Raw genomic sequence first — 27803 nt, 5'->3', positions numbered from 1 at the left:
GTGATTGCACTCCAGTTCTTTTACAGCTGGTCGAAAGAATTAACATCTACTGTATGTGGAAATAGCAAACAAAACAGTAAGAAATTGGAACAATTACCTGTGGACAACTTGTATTCATAGCATTCTAAAATGAGCTTTTGGTAAAATTTGACCGCAAATAAAACAGTAGTAATGAACGAATGTTTTTTCACGAAGTGGGTCCAATACTTTCACAGCAGGGTTTATTTCATGTATTCTGCAGAGAGACTGATGTATGGTTTGTTGTAACTGCTGTATACAAATGTCTGGCTCAGAATTCCACAACAGTAATTAGCACAACTTTCATGGTTGATGGTATAATAGGGAGGTACCAAAAATTAGTATTATCACAGTAACTGCAAGATGGCTTATATTTCTAAAACTCAGTTAACACATCTCATGCAGAAAGAAAATATTATCCAGTTTCATACTTAAATCAAGGTCACTGAAATGTGGTAAAAGCAATCTGCTTAAGAAAACAGATGCCTCTGTAGAGGACTTTCTATGGAAAACTGGCTTTCATTCCCATTATACATGGGCAAAACCAATGTCATGTAATATAATAATCTATTAGTAGAGTAAATGCATTTAATTTCTTTGTATTTATTTATGTCATGCTGCTTTTCGTGTAATTTAGTATGATAACCTTATAAGTTTATTTAATTCTGATCATGGTCTACGGAAGTAAGGTAAGTCACCTGTTATCGAGAATATCAAGTTATTAATAGTTATGTGAAAGTCTGCAATAACTTTTCATATCATAAGAGATTTACGAATGTGTATATAACTTACACGTGTAGTTATTATGCAAGATCTATAGAAAGTATCTAAAATTACCATGACATTAATCACACTGTACGAACAGGCAAGACATTATACATTAGGAGAAAATTAACTAATATTTTGGGGGATGAAATACTATTTTACACATGGGAACTGTTTAAACAGCTGAGAAAAATTCATGCTTTTCCCCCCTACAGTTACAGAATATATATATATTGTTTCATAAGAATAAAAAGTAAAGTTAAATTTAAATAATTCTCATGCGCCTTTGCTGCAAAGAATGAAATTTGAATTTAACAAATATTCTCTATTCATATAAAGTTAATTTAAATTATGAAATTTTAATTGCATACATATCAAAGATTAATTATTGCTGCAAACTAATTTACTATATCACTGAAATTCTGAGAGCATATGTAAATTAAATGCACGTATCTAAAACCATGAAAAAATATATAATATTCCAAAAAACTAATCCCAAACATATACCTATATATATATATCTCAAAGACAGGCATATGCATAATTTCTGTTAGAAAAACAATTTCTCCGAGATTACGTTTTAGAGTAATTAAAACAATAAATTAATGGTGATATTATTACTGCATTCCAAAATTCGAAGTAATTAACGATTTCGATCATTACTACGAAAAAAAAAAGGGATGAAAAAGAAAGAATCCTGATACAATAACATTAAAAATTTGTGTGTTTACGTATAAAAATATATAATATTCTCAAATATGTCATTTAAGCATAGTCTTTGATTCGGAAATATTTCCAGAAGTATTTCAGTTTTCATAATCTGAAGTAAAAACAAACCTGCTTTTGCAGAGAATATCCATTGGCAGTTGCCTTCAGAAAAGGTTTCAATTCATTGAAGCAAACCGATTTAATCTGAATCAACTGATGAATTCACGCTCCGACATTTCAAACGCATTACGACTGTCTCTTAAATGCCAAGGAATTCGATCAGCATTTCTCCGATTTCTTAAACGTCTGAGCAAAATCACTTCAGCCATCTTGTTTACAGTCGCTGTTAAGAGTTTGCGGCAGGTCAGGAGTAGCCGCAAAATTCCTCTATGGTAGTGACGTATTTTCAGTAGGCGTGTCCGAAAAGCGTTGCACTTGAATTCGGTTTTGCAATGCAAGTGCGATTACCATGACAAGCGTTGCACTTGAATTCGCCCCCTAAGCATGATGTTTTGACCTGCGGGTAGAAAGACAGATGCAAAACAAGACATCTGTGTTTTCTTTGATGATAACAACGTGCTTAGTGGAAAATGCAATATTTAATTTTGTGTATCTTTATAATATAAAGTTATTTAAGTAAAACTCGTGTAATCTTATCTCTGTACTTTAGTATTGTAAATTCAGTTAATTATGTAAAGAATTAGACAGTTCTGAGTTTATTATACTTTTATACCTATTTTTTTATCTCTTAATGTTTTATTTTGTTTTACTTGTAATGTGATTATCTTCTAAACTTACAGAAGGTCCGAGGATGTCTGAAAATATATGCGGAATATGTCAGAAAAGTGTATTTAAGTATAAGTGCCCTGTCTGTTTCATAAAATTGTAAGTCTTTCCAAATTTTACATAATTCATAATTTTTTACACGGCTTTGATTTAGAATAGTCCCGATTTTTTTGCTTTGTTCATGTTATTGTTTTATAGTTTAATTTTTTACCATAAACAAGAACATCATATTTGTTCTCATATTTTTATTTCTGCCAGAAATACCTGTTAATGTAAAATTCAATTTCACTAAGATTAGATTTATTTTAAATGGATGAACGGCTCTAGTGTAGAATTGGGTGCCCCTTCGATTAGCGACAATTTTTTGTAAAATTTTGGCGATGAAATCTCATTTCTGGTTACCATGATCGTTTAACTTTGCTTTAGCCTCCTGATTTTTTTTAATAAAAATAGATTGATGTGTACATGGTCAGATTGAAAGCAGTGTGCAATGCCTAATTTGGGTAAAATCCTAGTATACGGTGCGGTCTGGGCACGATTTTTAAAATTGTCGCAAACACCAAAATGATGCGTTTACGTTTGTCGCCAAATTTTTGGCAACCTCAAAGTAAAGCGTCACCACAAGTTTAAGTTGGCTAAAAAAGTAAACAAAATGATAATCATAAGTTAATAAATCCTAAGCATACGGTGAGACACAAGAAAAAAAGCAAGCATTTAGAAATTGAAAATAATTTTTAACAGACTATAACAAATAAAAATATAATTTTCAAACAAATACAAAACATTCACATATCAAATATAATAAATTAAATACCATGGCTCAGTGTCACATATGTTTTAGGGTCTATATCATAACTCAAATGCCATGGCCCTCAAACTCGGGTGGCGGATATATTGCTTTTATTGCAAATATAAAGTTTTTCATTTTTTCGGATGACAATTTATTATTTTTCAGGCACCGCCACATACGTATATTCCATCAAATAAGAGTCAAACTTTTCGCTTACCTTTTTTGTCCCCTTCATCCCACGCTCAACAGCACTCCACATTCCTTCCAAATCCCAAATCAAAATACGGTGGCGCGATTTTTAAAATTTGGCAGTGATCTGGCATCTACTGCCCAATTACAGCAAGCTTTTCTTCCGGTCCTAACTTCCAAAAAAATTTTGTGTTTAAATATTCTCAATGCATAGCACTGCTCATCATAATCGAAAAGTAACGTTTTCCGACTGTAGAACAAAATACGTTAGCAAATAGAACTGTAGAACAAAATACGTTACCAACTCGAACTGTAGAATAAAAGACGTTATCAAACTAAAATCATATTCAGTATCTGATCAAAAACCGATTAATTAAAAAATATTAACTAATCAGAAACTCAGCGGAACCACTACTGTTATTTTAAAAAATACAAAAAATAAAAGATAAATAAATTTTACCTGAACATACGTTATCCTTTCTCTTTCAGTTCAGCCGAAGACCGAAGATTAATGGAACTTCAAACAATGGTTTGAAATAATTCTTCTATTCCATCTGCACCAATCAAAACTTATCAATTTAAAATATTTAATGAGCATGCGCGAAAATGCTCCCAAATGCACTCTCCTCCAGAGCTTCCAAAATCGGCTTGGTTACCACAATTGGCGCGCTTATTAGTCTCTTAAACCCGAATTTCGCCAACTCTCATGTGCACCGTATACTAGGATTAAGCCCTAATTTGTGCAATTCTGGGATGTTTTTTTAAGTGAAAACAGATTGATGTGTACATGGACACAGAGTTTATGCAATTCTTTGACTTCTTATTTTGGTTTTGTGTAGCGGCCATCTTGAAATTATGTCTTCCTGACGCCAATCTTGGCGTCAAAAAAGAATCGCCAAAAAACAAGGTCTGCAGTTTAGATGGGGAAAAAGTAATCGTATTTCATGGATTCTTGTGTATTGCAATATTTCTCACTAGGTTTTGAATCAAATTGTCGTGCATGTAATTTTAAATATGGAATATGGTAGGATGTATTTAAAATATTTTTCACAAGGCATTCTGATTTATTAAAATGCTAGGGCATAATAAGCAAAGTACTATAAGCTTTTTAGATTATGAATGAGGCCCTATAAAACAAATGTCTAAAATGGGAAATTTTTATACAGTCAAAAGTCGTTAATCTGGACTCGTCGGGACTTTGGCGATTCCGGATTATAGATCATCAGTTTAAATCGCGTAAGATGGCACGCAGAAATTCTAAAATTAAAAATATGAAACCGTAATTTATGAGGTAAAGAACAATTATGATCTAAAGGGTATCAAAATTTACAAAAAAAAAAAAAAAAGCTTAATATTTATTTGTTTATTTTATTAAACATTTCTTTCAATGTAAGTTGTTTAAGTACTTCGTTTTATGTGATAATACTTTCTCTTTAATTCTATAAACAGACATAATATTTTGTTCAGTAACAAAGTTCCACTGTTCAAGTCCCGTTAATTGCTGTGCCGAGAATACCGACTAACTTGTCGATCGAAATTTTTTCGTTTTCACTAACCTCTCTGTCACATTCTTCATGTCTTTATCCATTTTTTGCAGCAATTCCACTTTTTGTTTGATGGACATTGAAACATACTTTCGTTTTGTACGATCTTTTGGGAGCTCCAGATTCGGAAATTCTATTTGACATAATCGAAAGTTCAAGTTTACGTTTATAGTATTGCTCTTACAGTCTGCAAAAAATAATAAGTTGGATCCAACTCGAAAATTAAGGAACAACGCAATCACCAATATTAACTGAAATAGATAATTAGATAATTTTAGCTTACACCGTCCGTTATACATAAAACGCGCATGCGAAAACGTATTCTGCGCTTGCGCACACGCAAATGCGCAGTCGTAAGAGGTCTTACGTGTTGGCTTTAGTTTTTCCACATGCAAATTTTGATCGGAGATCGATCGGCGGTAAGCTAACGTGGTTGCCGCTGATTGGCCGATGACGTCAAGATCGACGGGTTGGCCGAGTATAATATATATGTACGCCGGTATCGGCGAATGCTCTTGTTCTTGTTCTCTTGTGTGATTATCAGTTAGCATTATGCTAGCTTGCTTTCAATCAAATGATTTTAAATGTGAAGGCTACAGTGTTAGCTCTTTTATTTTATTTATGGAATAAAGCATGAATTTTATTTAGTTTAGTCTTAGCTTTATTTAAGAAGAGCAGAATATGCTTTGCCTTTATCACCACTACCAACAGGGTTATGGGCCCAGCGCCAACAGCTAATCAGTCATCCAGTTCAACTCAGCATTGAAGGAATGTATGTGAAGAGGGCCATTATCCACAAAAAGAAGCTGACCTGTCTTAGAAGTTTGTTCAAGTCGTTGTGCTCACACTTAATTGAAGATGTCATTACTACCTGAAGGTTTTGAGTTGTTAAACCATGACAACTGGGATCGATGGAAAGTCGACATGAAAATGCTGTTACTGGATAGAAATTGTTGGAGCTTCATAGAGGACAAAGAAGAAGAATTAGATAAAAGTGCAACAAGGCGTGAAAAGCAGGAGTTCACACTGAGAGAGAACAGGACCTTCACTACATTATATTACGGAATTAAAGCTGAGTTCAGGCCGCTGATACGAGAATGTTCAAGTGGTAAAGAAGTGTGGGAAGTTCTACAGAAGCAATTTGAACTCAAAACGAGCAAGGATAATTCAGTTACTGGATGAATTTTTTAGTATTAGATATACGCCAAATGAAGAAATAGGATTATTCATCGCAAGGATAAGAATGACTGCAAAGAAGTTGGCTGAAGCTGGTCACAATTTGGCAGATCTTTTTAAAAAATTTCAGGCAATAAGGAGATTACCCCAGGAATACTCCGGCATTGTACAGTTGATCTATAGGTGGAAGGACGAAGATTTTATGCTGGAAAGAATTGCTGAAGAATTGATAAGGGAAGAAAGCCGACTTCGCCAGGTAATTGCCGATTTAGAAGACAGCAAGGTAAGCGTGTTTAATACTACTAGTTTAAACGCAGGGAAAGATAAAGTTGAAAATAAAACTAAATCTAAGAAAAAAATGGGGAATATGAGAATAGGACCTTGTTTCAGATGTCATAAATTTGGGCACTTAATTGCTCAATGTAAAGAAAATGTAAGTAAAAATCAGAAGTTTAAAATAGACGATAAAAATGGACAGTTTAAAGATAAAGAATTAATGTTAGTAGAAAATTATGTAACAACTACAGATAAAGGAGGTAACGCAGATAAATTTAATTGGGTCGTAGATACTGCAGCTACAACTCATTTCTGTAATAATAGAAATTTAATGACAAATTTCGAAGAAATAAATGATATATGTATGTCTTTAGCTGTAAGAAATTGTGAAAGTAAAGTACTAGGAAAGGGTACTGTCAAATTTGCAGTAAAAGTAGGCAATCGAATAAATTGGATTGAGTTAGATAATGTGTTATATAATCCAAATCTAAGAAGAAATTTATTATCGGGAGCAAGGTTAGAAAAGGCTGGTGCTCATTTTGTGATTTCAAAAGGGAAGATGTGGATATACTTTAATAATTGGGATAGCTATGCTAAACGATATGACGGACTTTATCACATAAAACCATTTAGATATGCAACAGGTAAAAGGGAAGCTGGTTACGGTACAGAAATTGGAAAAGTTAAATAAAGTAGACGATGCAATGCTATGGCATCGGAGATTTAGCCACGTAAATTTTGATTATATTATGAAAACTAGTAAGAATCAAAGCGTGAAAGGGTTACCAGAAATTGAAAAACCAATAGAGAGGTGTAAATCGTGTATTATTGCTAAATCGAATAGAATAACTTTTAAATCTGTTCCGAAGAGATCGGATAAACCATTGCAGTTGGTTTATTTAGACGTTTATGGCCCACTACCAGTTCCATCTAAGGGTGGGAGTAAATATTTTCTTGCTATTGTAGATGACTATAGTAGATTAGTAACAGCGTATTGTATGAAAAATAAAAACGAATCGTCCTACAACTTTAAGAATTATCATAGGCAAATGGAAAGACTGACGAATAGAAAATTAATAAGTATACGCACCGATAATGGTGGGGAATTCTGTAACAGGCAATTCGAAGGGTACTTAGCCGAAAATGGAATTAGTGTTGAAAGCACGAACGCGTACACCCCAGAAGAGAACTAGACGCAGTTAAAGCTATGCTTAATGATGGTAAAATGGGAAAAGAATGGTGGGCAGAAGCTCTTGGCTGTTTCGTACATACGTGGAACAGAGTATGTCATAAAAGCAACCGAACCACTTATGAAATGTTCCTAAATAGAAAACCCAGTGTTGTTTATTTTAAGGTATTTGGTTGTAAAGCCTATGTTGGCATGCCAAAACAGATTAGGAATAAATTAGAAATGAGGTGCAAAGAAGGAATCATGGTAGGATATGCGAAGGAAACTAGGGGTTATAGGATATGGCTGCCAGAAGAACGCAAATTAATAGAAACCTGTAATGTGAAGTTCGATGAAAAACTGTATGCAGCAAATGGCATCCTGGAACAGAAATCAAAACCTAAATTTAAAAGACTAGAGGAATCTGAGCTATTAGCAGAATCAGATGAAGAACAGGAAATTTCTAGAGAAGAAATAAAGTTGTCAGATGACAAATCTACTCTGAAAGAAGTATCAGACTTAAACTAGCAAAGAAAAGCAGTTAAAAGGCCAGATGGAACACGTACAGACATATATTATTATGTAGAGGGAACAGACACCCGTTTTAGATCCTATAATGATATTGAAAAGTATTGTGAGGCAAGAAATATTAAATATGAAAAAGATAAGTTCAATTTTAGTGGAAAAAACGAATACTCGGGGAAAGTTAATTTCATAGAACAGGAGACTAGCTCTGTGTCTGAAGAGGCAAATTCCATAGAAATAGTTATCCCACAAAATTTTAAAGAAGCACGAAAATCAGTAAATGCCGAAGAATGGGATAAGGCAATGAAAGAAGAAATTGACACAATAAAGAAAAGAAAGGTTTGGGAATTAGTCGAAAAGCCAGAAAATAAAACTATAATAGGAAACAAATGGGTCTATACGCTAAAAAGAAATGAAAAGAATCAAGTGGTTAGATACAAAGCACGCTTAGTAGCACAGGGATTCAGGCAGAAAAGAGGTGAAGATTTTGATGACGTTTACAGTCCTGTAGTAAATTTTTCAATCATAAGAATATTTTTCACTATCCTTGTATGTTTATATGGATGGACTAATTGTCAGTTAGATGTAAAGAATGCATATTTATATGCAAACCTAGATGAGAAAATATATATGACCCAACCAGAGGGATTTATCGAAGAGAAAAATAAAGTGTGTTTATTACACAAGGCCATTTACGGTCTACATCAAAGCGGCCGTGAATGGTTTTGTGAATTTGAAAGTACTTTAGAAAATCTACATTTTAAGAAAATACAATGGTGTAATTGTGTTTATAAGGGTTCAAATGTAATTCTCTTGTTATATGTAGATGATATTGTGATTTTTAGTAAAGATCAATATAGTATAGATAAAGTAATTTCACAGCTGAGTAAGTTTTTTGATCTTAAAGTATTAGGCAAAACTAAAACGTTACTTGGAATTGAATTCTTAGAGAATGAGAATGGGGTTTTTATACATCAGCAAAAATATATCGAAGAAATTTTTGAAAAATTTAAACATTTCCAAAAACCAATAACTTCACTTCCCATAGCTAAGGGCACTATTCTTACAAAATTAGATTGTCCATCTACAAGTGCAGAAATTGCGGAAATGTATACATTACCCTTTAGAAATCTGTTAGGATGTTTAGTTTTTGTAGCTAACAGGACAAGGCCTGATATTACGTATGCAGTGAATATCTTATCACAATTTCAGGAGAATCCTGGAATTAGGCATTGGGAAGCATTGTTGAAATTGCTTGGTTATCTCAATAGTACTAAATTATATAAGTTAAACTTATCGAAGATTAAATATCTAAATTTATATTGTTATTCAGATGCTGATTATGCAAGTAATAGAGATGACCACGTGTCCATGGGAGGATTTATATTATACTAGGTGTACCCGCCCGGCGTTGCCCGTGCATTTAGAAAATGCAGATAAGTGAATAGCGCAGGAATAGTAGTGTAGGACATGTAGACTGTCTCTCTCTCTTCCCCCCCCCACAAGCTACAAAAAAGAAATGAATTGTAATTAATCGATTTAATGTATCGTCAAAACAGCAAACTAACGCTAGAATAAAGAAATCAATTGTTACAATCGAACGTTATTTGAAAACAAATAATAATATCAGTGAGTCAAAAAAACCATGATTAATTAATTATAAATAATTTTTTTTAAATTTTTCTAATTCAAAAATCGAAAATCGGGCTTCGAGGTCTGGTGGCCAGCCCCTTTGTGCTTCCGTATAAAAAATTCCAGGTCCCTGCGTGCGATAGATTTGGCTGGAGAGCTCGGTCAGACAGACAGACAGACACATTACACTTGCTTTTATTATTATAGATTTAGATGAAGTACCGATAATCTGGAAAACTGTTAAACAAAAATGTGTAAGTTTATCAACCATGGAAGCGGAGTATATCGCCTTATCTGAAGCAGCGAAAGAATTAATGTGGACGAAAAATGTCTTACAAGATGAAATTTTAAAGTTTAATTTAAGAGAGTGTAAACTATTTTGTGATAACAAGTCTGCCATTGATTTTTCTAGATCGCCAATAGAAAATCGCCGAACTAAGCACATAGACGTAAAATATCACTTTGTTAGAAAACTAGTAAATGATGGAGTGTTTGACCTTGAATTTATCACCAGTAAATTAAATACTGCCGACTTATTCATGAAAGCAGCGACTGCTGTTAATTTAAGAAACTTTTGTTTAGATGTTTTCAGTGTTTAAAGACAATAAGTGTTTTCATATAATAGAATTGAACTATGAACTTCTGTGAAAGTTTTGTTTTTGTCTTTGCATGGGGAAAAGAGGGCCGTTTGTTGGCTTTAGTTTTTCCACATGCAAATTTTGATCGGAGGTAAGCTAACGTGGTTGCCGCTGATTGGCCGATGACATCAAGATCGGCGGGTTGGCCGAGTATAATATATATGTACGCCGGTATCGGCGAATGTTCTTGTTCTCTTGTGTGATTATCAGTTAGCATTATGCTAGTTTGCTTTCAATCAAATGATTTTAAATGTAAAGGCTACAGTGTTAGCTCTTTTATTTTATTTACAGAATAGAGCATTAATTTTATTTTGTTTAGTCTTAGCTTTATTTAAGGGAAGCAGAATATGCTTTGCCTTTATCACCACTACCAACATTACACGCACGCGTAAACGCCTATGCGCATGTGTCAGCGCGGCGCATGCGCACAAAGTTTTTAGCTTTGAGGTCCTGATTATAGATCATTCCGGATTATGGGTGTCCGAATTAACGACTTTTGACTGTACATTGTTTTAACCATTGCTTGTAAAAAGCAATGGTTAAAACCTGAATTTCAGATTTTCTTGTTTCCGAAATCTAAAACTTACAGATTTGAGAAATTGCATGTACTTGTAATCAACTATCTATATGCACCGTGTTGAATCGTTTGAACAGTATGATTGTATGTACAGTAATTTTCACAGATGATAATCTTGAAGATAAATGTCTGCAATTAATTTTTATTGGTGCAGAGAATGTAAAAATGATTAGGAATTCTAGAAATTTAATCCATTAAAAAATGTATTTTGAAAGGGACATATATAAAGTGGGCTAATTATGTAATATAAAAGATCATTGTATTCATTAAAATGGCTTGCAGATTCTACTGAACTTTCAGTTGTTTACAAAGAAAAATATTAGCACATCTTTTCCCGGAATTGAAAGGGGTTCACAATCACTTCTACATTGATTTAATTAAGCGTATAAGGTTTATCTGTCAAGGGAAATATGCCATCGTGGAGGACTTTGTAGGCATATCTGATTCGTATTACACATGGGAAAAATCTCAGAAACACTCAATGCAGCCACCTTATTTGACAGGTTTTCTTGGCCACTATAAGGGCTAAGGAAGTAGAAGTATGCTATTAAATACTGTAAAGGCTCTTATTTTCATGAGGCTTTAATTTTTGCGAGCCCGTCGTAATCGTGAAAATTTAAGCCTCGCAAAATACTTTCCCTCCCCTCAAATAATAATAAAAAATCAGAAATTTTTCACTTACCCAAAATTTAATGATTTATTGCACAGTTACAAGCTTTTTCTTGACAACTTTCTTTGTTATAACTATTTTTTGAATAATATACAACTATATTTCTCAAATATAAAACAATAAAATTAATAGAAGGCAGTTCATTCATTTAGAATACTATTTATACCAGCTTCTTTGAAGCCATTCAAAATTATTTCATGTTTGGCTTCAATACTGTTAAATACGTGCACAAGCCAAGAAGTGTGAATTGGTTTTAGTCATGATATTCACAAGTCCACAGATTCTTTTTCCTCTAGAAACTGAAGCTCATTAGAATACCACTCAATAAACTCATTCTTGAGCAAATGCTTGAACTCCCCATTTACAGTTAAGTCCAAATATTGGAGCTCTCCTGTGCAGGAAGCGGGCACAAAAACTGGAATAATATTCCTCTTCTCTAGTTCAGTCAGAAAAAGAGGATCTTGGTGTGCCTTAAAAACGTCGAACAATGCTATACCAGGTTGTTCTGGAACTAGCACGAGAAGCTCTCTCTGCTTGTCGTAATAAGGTACAAGAATATTCTCGATGTATTGAATCATTGTGTCAGTTATTCTCCAGTGCGAATTGGTGTGCCACATGTCCCAGTCCGCGGGAAATGTAAACTTTGGATGACAATTCGTTGTTTTTCCAGCGAACATAAATTGTGGTGGAAGTAGGTTTCCAGCAAGGGAATATGCTAACAAAACTAATCTCTCTTTTATCTTCCATGCCGATTACAGACACTTGTTTTGAACCATGTTCTTCCAATGTGTAATTAGATGTAGGCACACTTTGCGTTTGTCTAATCAAAGTTAATGAACATCTCAGGGGGAACAACATTTCTGTCGATCACTGTACAAACACGCTTAACAAATTCATCGCGAATGGCTGGGAAGTCTAGGGGCAGTTTTCGTACATTCTTGGTTCCCTTTCCACGGACAAAGTTCATTCTTTCCAGCAGGCTTCTGGCCCATCTTGGGTTCAAATCGAAAGTGTTTAGTAGAGATGGATCATGTGATTTCACAATTCCTTTTGCAGCTGCAATAACAATAGTGCGGTTCACTATTCCACCAGCAATTCGCAATTTACGTATACAGTCAAAAGTCGTTAATCCGGACTCGTCGGGACTTCGGCAATTCCAAATTATTGATTTTTCCGGATTATAGATCATCAGTTTAAATCACGTAAGATAGCATGCAGAAATTCTAAAATTAAAAATATGAAACCATAATTTATGAAATAAAGAACAATTATGATCTAAAGGGTATCAAAATTTACAAACAAAAGCTTAATATTTATTTGTTTACTTTATTAAACATTTCTTTCAATGTAAGTTGTTTAAGTTGCTTTGTTTTATGTGATAATACTTTCTCGTTAATTCTATAAACAGACATAATTTTTTGTTCAGTTACAAAGTTCCGCTGTTCAAGTCCCGTTAATTGCTGTGCCGAGAATACCGACTAACTTGTCAATCGAAATTTTTTCATTTTCACTAACCTCTCTGTCACATTCTTCATGTCTTTATCCATTTTTTGCAGCAATTCCACTTTTTGTTTGATGGACATCGAAACATACTTTCGTTTTGTACGATCCTTTGGGAGCTCCAGAATCGGAAATTCTATTTGACATAATCGAAAGTTCAAGTTTACTTTTATAGTATTGCTCTTACAGTCTGCAAAAACTAATAAGCCGGATCCAATTCGAAAATTAAGGAACAACGCAATCATCAACATTAACTGAAATAGATAATTAGATAATTTTAGCTTATACTGTCCGTTATACATTAAACGTGCACGCGAAAACGTATTCTGCGCTTGCGCACACGCAAATGCGCAGTCGTAAGAGGTCTTACGCGCACGTGTAAACGCCTATGCGCATGTGTCAACGCGGCGCATGCGCAGAAAGTTTTTACCTTTGAGGTCCGAATTAACGACTTTTGACTGTATATGTTTGAATGCTTACATCAAAATCACAAAGTTTTAATGGGCGACCATGATTACTGTGCGGTAAAATTGTTACATCGGCTTTAGCTCGTTTAGATGCTTGAATGTATTGTTTCTTTATACTGTGAATGGTTGATTCACTCCCCGGCCTTCCCAGTTCAGAGGTAAAATGTTTCACTGCTGCAGAATTTCCGTTCATAGTAGCATATCGGCCCATTTGGGACCTCAGCACTTTGTCATATACTGCATACTGCCCACGTTTTGCTTTCCCAGTATTAGCGGATATTATTTCTTTTGATTTAACAAACAATTTAGCATTTCTTGCATCCGGAAGCCCCGCCAGCACTGGAGCTGCTATAAGAATTTCCTCTCTCTTGTCCATCAACTTGTACAAGTATTTCCACATTTTTTACGCCACTAATAACTTATTTTCTTCTCAATTTTCTATCTTGCACTCACCACTTTTGTCTCTCATCTGTCAGAACATTTGGCAAAAGCCAACTTGGTGAGATATTCCTCCATTGCGGAGCTCCTGCTAGAAACAACTTGTTTAAGCAGGTGTTGGGCATGAATGATCTGATTCCGAGAAAAGCGAAGGGGGTGGGGTGATTACACTTTCGGTGCAAAAGGGGGAGGGGAATGCACACCTTGAGCCAAGGTCAAAGTTGATAAGCACCGTGGGTTGTTTTAAGAGCGATAGGGGAGGGGGGACAAACTTTTCGGACAAAAGGAAGTTTCTTAAAATGCTTTATGCAAAAGATGTACTTCTGGAATTTTTCAACTTTCTCAACTTTACTTGGGTACTTTTGAAAGTTTTCAACTTTTGGTTCTATTCATATAAAATTTGCGAAATTTTCAACTCGCGAAATCACCGATATATTCATTTTCGCGAAAGTAAGGGCCTTTACAGTATATTGAAATGTTTCATACCTCCTGTAGATTATTACTAGGCTCAGAAATATTGTCGCCATTTGATACTCAGCTTTCTCAAATCCCTGCTGGTTAAAAAAAAAGAAATGAAAATCCTAACTGCCAAACATTCTGCAAGCAAAAAGCTTCTTTTAAAATTTTTATTCATTATTTCTAATAGCAAGAAAAAATACAAAAGTGGTGTACTTCTTGGTGACTCTGAAATGGCGTGTTGAAAACTTTTGAGGCAATGACTTTGATAACTTTCATGTATACTTTTTTTTTTTTTTTGTTTGTGCTTTAATTGTCATTAGTTCCACCTTCCCACTACAGTGTATTGGATGGTTAGGATTTTATTTTTTGTTTTGTTGCTATGCAAAAGTGCTTAGATAAATTTTTAATTAGGTAATGTTACTTGCATCTGTGATATCCTTAATTCACAGGTGCCTACTGGGTGGTGCTAATTCAGTAACAGTTATGGCTAAGGCAGTTCAGAGTAAAGCAAACAGAGAAAAGAGCTTTTGTTTTTCTATCCTGCACTTAAGTTTTAGAAATTAAGAGGGTAGTCAATGAGGAGAACCTGGATGTTCTGGTTTCAAGAAGCAAATATTACAGAAGACAAAATAAAGTATTATAATATGAAAAATTTCACTATTCTTGGACTTTTCAAAAGCAGACAGATTGCGAGTAGTATTTTAGTGGCAGTGCAAAATAAATTGACATCATCATTTGAGGTGTTGAAAACAATTAACAATCATGATACTGCAGAAATTGTGGGAGTAATGTTGAAATGAGAATATTCTTCTTAAAATTTTTGGAATATACAGTCCACCAAACAAAAACTTAAATTTAGACATTTTAATACCTCATCGAAATACTATAATTGTAGGTGATTTTAATGCTGCTTTCCCTAACTGGGGATACACCTACCAAAACCAAGTAGGGCAAATTATTGAGGATTTTGTAGATAGTAATGCAATGTTAGTTATATAAGTAAAGATGACCCTAACACCTTCATCCAATATTCAAGCAATTCTACTAACCCTGATTTAACCATAGTTTCAGCAAACCTAATTGATTGTTGCAAGAAAACGGTAATTGGGGACCCAGGAAATAGTCACCAAATGGTAAAAAAAACAATTTCTACCAACCAAAAACAGATAAGAAATAACGAAGAATTATGTGGAACTTCAAAAAGGACAATTGGAAGGCCTTCACAGAAGATATGGAATATCAAGTAAACACTTTTTCGAATGATGCTTCAAGCAGAATTAGCTTTTACCTCAGTGCTCCAAAAGTGCACCAAAAAGAACATCCTGAGAAGCAAGAGGCCGAACTACCAACCATGTTGGAATACTGATCTAGAAGAGCAAAGAGAAATTAGAGAGCAAGCAAGAAAGGAAGTTGAAAGAGTGGCGGAAAAAACTAATAAAAAATGCAAACAAGGTGTAATAAAATGGTGAAAGGAATGTGCTGTAATGAAAAGAAAAATTTTAGAAGCCCAAAGGAAAATGTTGAACATTTTGATATTATATTTCTGGCTAAATTTAAAGTAAATGCTGCTTCAAAAGAATTATTTCCTTATTATATTTAATTTTTACATCTCTTTTTTTTCTTGATATTTGTGGGAAAAATTATTAATAGTGCTGTTTAATCATTTCATAGTTTTCCTCAATCAAGAAAAGTTTTATATTATCATGTATATCTTTTTTTTTTTTTTTTTTTAATTTATATATCTTTTTTCAATTTCTTAGCTGCTCTGTAGAATGCTACAAATCTCATAAAGGAAGTGAGCAATGTGTTAAAAAAGAAGATAAATCTGAGTCTGTTGTGAAAAATGGTAATAACAATAGATAAGTTAGCACAAATAGATTATATGGTTGTTGTTAAAGTTTGTTTGCTAGTAAAATTATAATTAATTATCAATCACAAAGTAAATTTAAAAACAACATTGCATTTTTGCTGATATTAAATGCATAGTTTTTTTATATAATCATAGAAAAATTCAAGTATTTTTTACTATTTAACTTTCATGGATTAATATCTTCTGAGCACCATTTTCATATTCATTGATGTGGGTAAAGAATACTAGTTAAATATTAAAAAAATTAAAATTATCATTAATTTCTAGAATTCAAAACATTTTAAAAATTATATTAATGAATGAATATAATTCAAAAAAAATATTTGAATAATATTCATTTTTAGTGGCCACTAAAAATTGTGTATCTATTTAACTGGTGCTTATAAGCTATAGCAAATTTTAATATACTTAGTATAATTAGAAATTGCTGCATTAATTTATATTGTTTTAAATCAATATACTAAAGTTTTTTGAAAAAAAAATTAAAACAAAAGGCTAATTTATATACTTAAAAAAAAATTCCTTTTTTGGAAAATTATGATTTTATGCACCCTGTTTATAATATTATCAGAATTTTCCATAAGTTCTGTTTCTAGGAAATTCTTTTTCTTCCGATACGTTTATCGTAGATTCACTGGATTGGCTTTATCAATGAATTCCTAATGTGAAATGTCAGGTATTTATGTTGCTAATATAGTAATAAAATGAAAACTTCATATAGTAGCTTGTTCAGTTACTGAAAATTACTAATGTTCGGTGCTGTTATGCTAACTAGCACTTTTTTTAGCATTAGTTACGAGTGTTTAATATTCGAATCTACTTGGCAAGTATTATTATTGGATGAACTCTTTAAATTATATGCAGGAATATTTTCTTTTTCAATTTAAATAGCAATAGATGTTTCAAAATTTAATTGATGTTTCTAATAATAATGGTATTCTAAAAACTTAATTCTTTTAATGTTCATTTTGGTAAATACTGTTATATTTTTTACATTAACAGGTGAAGTTCAGAATTATGAATTTGAAACAGAAGACACTGTTAAGCCCGAAAAATTAAATCTGCTAGGTATGTCCTATTTTTAAATCTGTTTGACCAACGTAATTTGATTAAACTAATTAAAATAATTGCCTTTCTTTCCTTCATTTTCTCTTATATCAAATTATTTTTTAATATCATATTCATAATAAGAGCTCAGTTCTTAGAAATAAACATTTGCATGCGTGAATTTAAAGACTCATATTGATGAGATTTTGTATGAACATCCTGATTTTTTTTTTTTTTTTTTTTTTTTTTTTTGTTCACTACAAAATACTTTGATTTCTTATAAGGGAAATTTTCCAGTTGTCACGTCTTGTCCCTAGATATAATGTTAAAATGAATTCATTCAGGTGATGGTGGCTTTCATCTTACTAACTGATTTGCTAATGGATTTTGGGTACATAAGCCCTGACTGATGGTGTATTTATAGTAAAGAGCTGCAAAAATTCAGGGATGTGAAATGTGTTTGTTAGTTTTGAAATCTTAGCATGAGAAAAGACAAACTGAAAGAGTGACAAAGACACAATGGTGTTTATGGCGATTATTTGCAAGTTGTAGTGGACACCTCAGTTCTACCACTACTGAATGTTTTAAGGCCTGTGAAGTAGCTGTGGATAACAATAAGAATCAGCGAGATTCAAAGTATAGGGAAGCAAAAATGAAGATATCTTATGCAGGGTTGTGGAGTCGATAGGGAAAATGACTGACTCCGACTCCTGAAATATATACAGGGTGTTTTTTTTAGCTATACAGGTCTCTGAGTACTGTCAGTTTATAACGAAAATTTGTACAGGGACTATTGACGACGTGGGAAAAAGGAATCTGTGGGGAAAAAAATATTAGCTCCAAAATTTGCCGATAGGAGAACATGTGGTACTTTACACTTTAAAATAACTAAAATTTTGCATAAAACACAGGAAAAAATTGCAAAATGCAAAATCCCGATTACGTAGTCGACACTAGCAACAGTATTTTGAGTTCCATTCAACTGTAGAGAGTACAGTGAACAGAATGCAGTGCTTAGTCCAAAAAATGGAGGTCATATTGAAAATAGCCGATGTCTTCCCCGCCAAAACAATTCTGTTGAATAAAAACAAAGGAGCAAAGAATAAAAAGGAAGTCGAATAGAATGTTCTCTTTTTTTTTTTTTTTTTTTATAATTTGCAACCATTTACAGAAGTTATTTTTTAGAATAAAGCACATTTGTGAAAAAATTAATTCTTTGTTATTCATTTATCAGTTTACAGTAACTTTTTAAAGTGGTCAGAAATTTTATTGTGCAGTTAAACTTAAAATTTAGATCAAAAGTGTCATATTCCCCCTATCGGCAAGTTTTGGAACTAAATTGCAAATTGTTTTTTCACAGATTCCTTTTTCCCATGTCGTCAATAGTCCCTGTACAAAACAGCTGATAGTTCAAGCTACAGAGGTCTCTGAGTACCCTCAGTTTAAAAAAAAAACACCCTCTGAGTATCGTCAGTAAACATATACGCATGGATTACAGCTAATTTTTTTAATATAAAAGAAGTAATAGATGCTATAGAAAAAAAATTGATGGCATAGCAAACTATTTATATTAATTAGCATTTATTATAAAATGGAAAAACTGGCATTAGTTATTTCTAAGAAATAGTATAGCTTCGGCAAGATCTTCTTTGTTGGAGGGCCATAGATCCAATTTGATAAACTTCAGAGCTGAGAAGAGTCTTTCCACACTAATTTGAGTAGGAGAAGAACTGTTACTGTTAGGGCTACTTCTTTTTAATCTTCAGGATAGATTTTTATAAGTTCTATAAGAGGTATCTTGCAAGCGTTCTGTTTCTTCAAAGGCCGTGTAGAAATCTTGTTTGTATTTTTTTCATTTTTATATCTAAAGGCTCTTGGTTCTTTATTTTCATTCATTTTGCCTTAGCCTTTTCAATATTACCCAAAAATATTTCTCAAAATCTAATTCATCACCGAAAGAGGATGGTAGAAACTCAGTTGCAATGTCTGCAGTTTGGCTGTCCTGATTCGAACTCTCCAATTGTTCTGAGAGTAATTTCATTCTTCATGAAAGTTCATAGATGGCTTTCTTTGCCCTTTTAATTTGTTCATCATTCAAGAAAATTCAGTGTTTTGGATCTACATATATTGAACCCAGCAAGATCTCATTGTCTAGCAAACTAGTTTCTGATTTCTTCAGTGAAGAAATGATTCCTTCTGCAATAAACCCTCCATTTCAGAAAGAACAAACATCGCATTCTTCCATTCTTGCCTCCTGTCAAATCATCAGATTGCAGCTTTTTTGTGGCTGTAGACAGTGTAGAAAGAAGAGTTTCCAATTCTGCAAGATCATTCAACAGTCATTCTGTTAGTGAATCATTAGGGTTTAGGGTTATCTACATCTTCTAAAAAAGTTCTTAGTTCTAACAACCTCTTTATCATTAAATATGTACTTCCTTATCGTTTTGCTTGATCAATAATTGCTCCTTTTCTTGCTCGCTTCCTAAGAATAGCATCAATTTTGGAAGTTCTTGCTGCTTACCTAAATTTACCAGTGAAATTTTTAACTAAATGAATCAGTTTAATCACTAATGGCAAATATCACATCCTTCCTCCTCCCTTATATTTATTTATTAATATGTCAATAAAATAGAAAGTAACTATTTATTAATATATATAGTCCATAAATAAAAATAATAACTCAGTTTGTCATTATTTTTTTTCAATTCATTTTTAATTTCATTTCAAATTCAAACTGTCCAACAAAAACTGGAGTCGACCTGTTTTTAGCGACTCCAGCTTCAACTCCTTTTACCCCAAAATCTGCGGAATTGCTACTCCATGACTCTGACTCCACAGTCCTGATCTTATAAGACTTATGTTTTTTTTTTTTTTTTTTTTTTTTTGTAAATAATATTATTATAGATACCGATAATATATCAATAAATACTTTTCATTAGCTGTGTTCTTATTGTAACTCCATCCTTTGGAAATTAAATTATTTGCATAATTTCCTCTCTTGATTTTCATATGATAAAATTAGTAAAAGAAAGAGGGGAATATGTGAGCAAATATGGTACATGTATGTAAAGTGACATTTTCATCTGTACTTCTAAGAAAACATAATGAGGTTACTATTTGTAAAACTGCTATATTTTCTAAATAGTAATACTGATTTTTGTTTGTTAAGAGATAAAGGAAAATATTGGTTATAGATAGCTACTATGCTCTAGAATCCTGTAACAAAAATTAAAATTCACAAGAAAAATCTCAAATTTGGGTTTCTAAGATTTTTTCTTTTTTTAATATTTTGGAATTTTTGATTTTCAAGAAAAATTCTTATTAAGTTTAAAAATTTAAAAATTTATGTCTTATCTGACAAATGATGATTTCCCAAATTTGAAAATTGCCATTTCATGTCAAACTTTGAGTCATTCAAGTCCTATCTTTTGATGTAAGAACAATCAGTTCTTTTAAAATGAAATATTAGTCAATATGGTTGATTTGGAAATCTCAGATTTTCACATTTGAACTCAAGGCTATATTCAAGCAACAAATTTTAGCCAACATTGAGGGAATTAAGCGGTATCAAACATGATAAAGTAATTGCTTTTAGTGATGAAATCTCTTGGGTTTGGGAATGAATTATGAAATGAATACTTTCACTTCTTCAGTGCAATTAAAAGATTAAGAAAAAAAAAAAAAAAGTTTTTTTTTTTTTTTTTTTTTAATTCACCTGCATGTTAGCAGTGATTAAAGAAAGTTGCTTTAATGGTAATTTTTGCTGCTTCTGGAAACCAAGATATTCAGTCACATACCTTAGTACCAGCAAAGAAGCCTTTTCTTATAGTCTTTATCAGTAGCTGTGAAAAAATGGCAAGTTCATATGTATTTATAACATGAATACTCTCATCCACTATTGAAACCTAAAATTTAGCATCTTCAAAGTTTTTTTTTTTTCAAAACATTACCGTTTTTCTTTTCATTTGCTGATGACGCAAAGTGATTTTAGAAAAAATTTTTTCGTTAGAATAAATTGTCAGTCACACTTTCTAGATGGTGCTTATAAACTTGTATGATTACTTTAAATGTCGGACATAAAGGCAAACAATTTATTGCCCCATTTTAGTTCTAAATTACAGTAATACAAACTCACATAAAGATTTAATATCAAACTTTTTATTAATACATCAGCCTGATAGTTATGCCAAAATTAATGTAATAGAAAACCTCTACAGCTTGCAGGAAATTCAAAACAAATGTTCTTTAAGTAAAATTTAAATATTAAATACAAAGTAACACTAAAGTAAATAAGTAACACATACATCCTAACCTGTGGCTTAGGCCTTTGTCTTTCAGTTAGACGATGCTGGCTAGAGAAGCTAAAGCCAGTTATGATATTCAGTTACAGAGAGAAATAAAGTGGCCAATCTGCAATGGCTGACAAAGGCTCTTTTCAAACTTTCTGAGCTCATATATTAATTTTTTATCCAAGTGGGAGTTGAGGAAAAAAATTTAAAAAGAGTAAAAAAAATTTTTTTTTTTAAATCTGAATTCTTTCAAATTTTACATTATGCCCAAAGGGAATTTTTTTTTTTTTAACGTTTTGTATTTTACCTTTATTTATCAAATATCATGTTCTTTGCACTTAAACCATAAAATTCAGTTCAACAACAATATCTCAAAATAATTTTAAAATGAACATATCTTTAGAATTTCCGATACAAAGTTACATGCTGAGTTACGCATGCTGAAGTTAAAAATGTTTTTTTTTTTTTTTTTTTTTTTTTTGGTACAGTGTCCATTGCTTGCTTTAAAATCGTTGAGTTTGTTAATAAAGAATTCATTTAAGTTTTACAAGATATGAAATATATAATAATACAAATTCCAAATTGGGCTTCCAGATGCCCATATTGGGATGGAAATGTATGTTATCTAAAATTTGATGGCTCTAGGTGCCATTGTTTTATCACAGTGTGAGAAACATACATACATTTATGCTGATTCTTCATTATTTAATTTCTTTAAATATAATACAAGGCTCTAATATTTGGTGGCAACAATTTAAAAAGTGAATCAACGTAATATACCAAAATGAAATTAATAGTCCTTCTTGGCAAATTGCTCCTTTTGACTAATAAAAAGGTAGCTAGTTAATTAACATCATCCGACCTTACAAACTCACCATCAGCTATGATTTCAATTGTCCCCTTTGCCCATCAGATTTACAAACACCATTAATTATTTTTTATAATAAAAATCTATTTAAATTGTAATTTTTTTGGTTGGTTTTATAGAGAAGATAGACTTTTCTCATTGTTGTTATTTTGTATTTCTAATATATTTCCTGATGTGCATGTGTATGGCAGCATAATGCCTTTCAAATTGTAGTTTTTGAAAACTGTCACATTTTCTTCATAGCTTAAGTATAATGCCTTGATATTTACCTCAATAAAAATTTTTGTTTCTTTGAACACGCTTCCTACATTTGTAATTTTTCGTTCCTATTAGATGCTATTGAAATCAACAAAAAGAATTTAATATATAAGCAACAACTTATTTGGGTTACATTAATTATAATGCAAGTATAAAAGTATGATCAAAAATTTTTTTATGTATTTATTTTGCTTCCTACACTTAAAAATATGTAAATTTATTAATTTTTTTAAAGGCTATCAAAACTGCTTTTGATGCTATGAAAATGATTACATTAGTAGATGGACAAAGCAGAGTTTAAGAATAAAAAATTTATTCATTTGGCTTAATCACAATAAATGTCTATCATCAGAGAACATGTAAGTAGGTGAAAATGAAGTGACATCCATTTGCCGTAAAAGCATCGCTTTGTAATTGAGCTCAAAGCATACTTTCAGCTTAATGACTTAAGGTGTCATATCATGGCTGCAGAGGACTCAGGTAGATGTGCAGCAATGAAGATCAACTTTTGCTCACAATGTTATCCATTTGCATGACTATGGGATAAAAACAAACATGCTGATAAATCATTCTCCAAGAAACACAAATAAAAAAGTGATCCTAAAATAACTTTTAGGCCCGGTGGCTAGCGCATCGCGCAGCAGTACCACCGCTCTTTCATCCCTTAGGTCGATAAAATGAGTACCAAGTTCACTTGGGGACAAAATACTGGGGGTCCTGCGACCACGCTGACCACTTGTTCTAGGCTTATGCTTATGCACCCTGGGGCCCACGGTCAAGAAAGCAGATTTCGGGGCACTGCTGGCCTTGGCCCACTAGGGCTGTTGCGCCACTTAGTTTAGTTTCAAATAACTTTTATTTACATCATCCAGTAAATGATTTTGTAAGGTACACTGATAGCTAAATGAATTTGATAATGTATTTAGGTCTTTATTTTAAATTGGGTAATGTAATTTTTATTCTGATGCATGTGCATATAGGTTAACTGAGACATCAAGTAATTGTGAGGCTTAAATTAAGGCTCCAAGAATCAGAGCCTTTCTTAAACAATCTTCGTCATTTTTTTATTTATGTAACCTCGTCTAATGTTCCATAGCTTTTTATTTTCCATGCGTAAAACACTTAAATATTATTTTTTCTCCTAAGATATCACAAAAATACAATAAAAAATATGGTCCAGAAACACAATATGTGTTGCACTGCATATGTTTAAGTCAGTTTGAAAAATAAACTTGTCCATATAAAATTTAAAAGTAAAAGAAAAAAGGAATCCTAGCTTCGCTTAAAGTTTGGATTTAAAATCTTTGCCAAAGTAAAGTTGCTTTTTTGTGTAACTTTAAACATAAGCATAAGTACTTGAGGTTATATTTCAAGCATGCAGACTGTTTTTAAATCTTTATATTGCCTAAGTACCTTAAAGTTGTTAGTTCATGTATTTAAATATATATTTATGTGGTAACTTTAACTTTCAAATGTCAACAGTGCTAGAGTACTCTTCATGGCTTGGCAATAAACCATTTCTAACTGGGTGATGCTGACAGGAAAAGAATCAAATTCTATGCAGGAAAGGGTGCAGTTTTGCTTTTGCCAGTCAGTCAGTTAAACTGACACTAAAGCACAGTAATTATTTGTAATAATAATTTTAAGGTGTGGGCAGGTGTTGTTGCTGTGCTACCTTCTTTCTCTAGTTACATACATTGATTTGTTATGAAGAATGGTGTTTGAGGTATTGATGGTGATGTTTGCCAATAGATAATATTGTGAATAAAAATTGATCTTCATTGCTGCATAGCTAGTATGAGATCTGTTTCTGGATTCTCTGTACCCATAACTGGACACCTCAAGCAATCCAGCTAAAAGTGCTTTGAGCTCAAATACTGAACATATCTCTTATGGTAGCTTTAGCGCAGATCGTAGGCCTTTTAATTTAATCATTACTTTTATTTAGAATTTTTATGGTGAAAAATGTATTTTGAATATAAAGTAATAAGCTTAAGTACCACAATATTCAGAGCATTCTGTAAGTAGTAAATTAAGTATTTCTTAACCAGTAACCCCCCCCCCCCCCGATTCTCTAATGAAACAAACAAGTGAACGTGTAAATTCGCCACAGTCTGAAACATACTGGCATACTGGAAGAATTAAAAAGCAGAGAAAAAAGCCAGCTTTAAAGTTGTATATACATTTTGAAATTCGGTGATAAGATTAAACAAATATTAAATAAAGATTAAATGATGGTGGATCAATTAAAATATAGTTTAAATTTTGTGCAGCTTTACTAAAACATGATAGTAAATTGCAACACAATCAGTGCTGAACAACGATTTCTCTTTGACTTGATCAGCTTGACAGGTGCCTTTCCTAATGCAAAATTCTGGGCAGTAATAATGTATGAAAAGAATTTAAATAAAAATTTCAGGAAAAAAGTGAAGCAGTAAAGTTGGTAGAAATATAACCAATTTATAAAAAATGACTGTTCAGTCAGTTAGAAAATTACTAGTGATGCCTATAAAATTTTTTTCTCGCTTTTTACTTCCTTGTACGAAGTAAAAAGGAAGTATTGTAATCACAAAAAGTTTCAGGCAGCATATTTCAACGAAAGTATCCCATTTTGACCTCTTTCAAAAGCAATTTAAAGATGTATTTCTGTGATATATGTACGTAAGGACAGAATAAAACACTCTTTTCCTCCAAAAAAATTATAAAACTGCTTTAAAATGAATTCTGAAGAGAATTTTTCGTGGAGTCTGTACGAACGTACGTACGTATCTCGCATAACTCAAAAACGAGTAGCCTCAGAATGTTGAAATTTTGTATATAGGACTGCTATAACATGTAGATGTGCACCTCATATTTTGGTTGCCATTGGCCACACTAAACGTATATAAATACATTTATATATAAATCCACTCTGTTACCCGGCTCAGTGATCTCAGTTTCTTTAGCCTTATATGTTTGTAAATTGTACATTTTTTGCTTTAAAAATGATTGTGTTATGTTGATTTTATCTTCCGGTTAAGGTTTTTATGCCTCTGGTAAATCTGTGTGCAATATTTTTAGAATTATCAACAATTTTAAAGTTGTCTTAAGTGCCGCTAAGCCTTTTTTTTATGGCGGCCATTGATGTTTACATTTGAAACAGGAGACTGGTGGATTTGTTGCCAATCTAGAGAAACTAGGCTTCGCAACAACAAACATAACGCCTTCATTTATTATTTAAATCATGCTTAATCCTTTCTGGAATTTTTTCAAGGAAATAAGCATCTTAAGCAAATCTTAAGATTTACTTCGTAATTTTTAATACAGATATTTTGAGTTTTTATGTATTTTTGCCTTGTCGCAAAGTGAAAACTGAATTAATTGAATGAGAAATACTCAATCGTCTGTGAAAAACTGTTTCTTTTTGTTTTGTTTGCTTAATTTCTTTTGTACATCGTTCTAGCTTTGTTATAGTATTTGAATAGAACATGTGGCAACGATTAGATAATTCTTTAAATGATATAAATTTTGTGCATTCTGAGTTATAATATGAATGAAATATAATACTGTTAAGTGAACTTAGCGCCAGAGTGTCGCTATGGTAAACAAAGTGAATTTTAAAGAATGCATTTATTCTATAGTGGTTTATGCGCTGTCGGCGAAGTAGGTTTAATTCAATCTAATAAGTTTAAATGAAATGCAAGAAAAAATGCGTATAATTTAATATTCCGTACAAGGAAGTCATGTGGTGTACACATCAGATTTTTTTTAATCTGTTGTAACCAAGTTATTGTTTGATGACATTTAACCTGGGGTAGATGTTTACTCTCCATGTATACTAACATTTCTCAAATACATGCATATTCTTAAGGATTGAATTTAAAGTATCTATGCTAAACAGATAGCTGGTAATAAACACAGCTTGATGTTTAGGGGTAAAATTCGATGGCCAAGTTTGAAAATGATGTACAAATAGATCATGGATATACATCACTCGTATAATGTTGAATTTAAAAAAAAATCTGTGATTTCCAAGGCCATGGATGACATTGATTATGATCTAATCTAGCAAAATTTAATATATAGTGTCAGAGAAGAACAGCAACACATCAAATCATGAAAAATTAGATGTTTAGTATTTTGATTTAAAGTTGTAAACGGCAAATTTAATTTTTTAGTTTTAAGTGTTTGTTTAGTATTTATATATTGTGTCAAAAGTCAGTCATTCACTTTTAAAAAATTGTTCATTCATTTATTTTTTAGTGTATTATTTACATGACGTTTACAAGAAAAAATTCAGATTATTATAAATCTTAAAATAATAAATCTGTCTTTAATTCATCACTTTTTTATTTATCAAAATATGAATCAATACCAATGTAGCTCAATCTCTAGCAAATCACTTTTTAGCGCACTTGATTTAATAGAAAAAGGCAACAATCTGATATACTTCTAGTTTAAAGTTCTGTTGCTCATACATACAAATCTGGTATAATTTTAAGTGTAAAGTTTGCTAAATGTAATCAATACAGCACATTTTAAAATTTAAGGTTGGGTATCTAAATGAGGATAACAAAGATATGTATTAGTTGTATGCACATGTAAACAGTGAACAAAATAACATGATTCAGCAAGAGAAACAAGAATCACGGTAAACAATTTGTGCAAAATTTTAGTCCTTTCATATTGAGTTTTGCTAACAGGATACTACACAACATTCTGTTGTTATCTCTGCAGTTGAAACATTGGTTGGGTTGCATATGGCTTGCAGGCTGATGCTGACTATCCCTTGTTTAAGGAAAGTATTTTCTATATTTACAAGTGACTATTTTTTATAAATACATTTTAATACTTTATTGCAAGTTATATGTTCATCCCTGTTGAAAAATAGTTAATCCAGTTTTTACTTTTTTTCTTCATACAGCTTTTCATAAAGGAGTTAGACATAGTTTAGAAAATCGTCATTTACGAGATATGTTAGAATACTTAGATTCTGCCCAAGATCCAGCACAAGCCATAGAAGAAGCAATGAAAGAACCAATATTTTTAGAATTTGTTAATCACTGTCTTCATGTTGTTGAAGATGATTGACTATGTTGATTCATTTGTACATAAAAATGTAAATAGTTAAAATATATTTAAAAAGTAAATATGTTATTATAAGTA

General features: G+C 32.1%; 1 protein-coding gene across 4 annotated transcripts; it reads left to right on the top strand.

Moving 5' to 3' along the window:
• Positions 1-1971: 1971 nt before the first annotated feature.
• Positions 1972-27803, top strand: LOC118193575 (zinc finger HIT domain-containing protein 3). Of its 4 annotated transcripts, XM_085819399.1 has the most exons (6): positions 1972-2127; positions 2292-2376; positions 16087-16172; positions 17199-17264; positions 27375-27435; positions 27562-27803. In XM_085819399.1, the coding sequence occupies exons 2-6, from the start codon at positions 2303-2305 to the stop codon at positions 27569-27571; spliced, it is 297 nt and encodes a 98-aa protein (XP_085675525.1). In that variant the 5' UTR covers positions 1972-2127; positions 2292-2302; the 3' UTR covers positions 27572-27803. The 4 variants fall into 4 exon arrangements, with proteins under 4 accessions (XP_085675525.1, XP_085675522.1, XP_085675523.1 ...); XM_085819396.1 differs by lacking the exon at positions 27375-27435 and having other exon boundaries at positions 1976-2127; XM_085819397.1 differs by lacking the exon at positions 27375-27435 and having other exon boundaries at positions 1986-2138.

This window comes from Stegodyphus dumicola, chromosome 6 (assembly GCF_044657685.1).
Source record: "Stegodyphus dumicola isolate Sdum_Otavi_A_Nest chromosome 6, ASM4465768v1".
Taxonomy (NCBI): domain Eukaryota; kingdom Metazoa; phylum Arthropoda; class Arachnida; order Araneae; family Eresidae; genus Stegodyphus; species Stegodyphus dumicola.
This window is presented reverse-complemented; position numbering and strand designations above follow the sequence as displayed.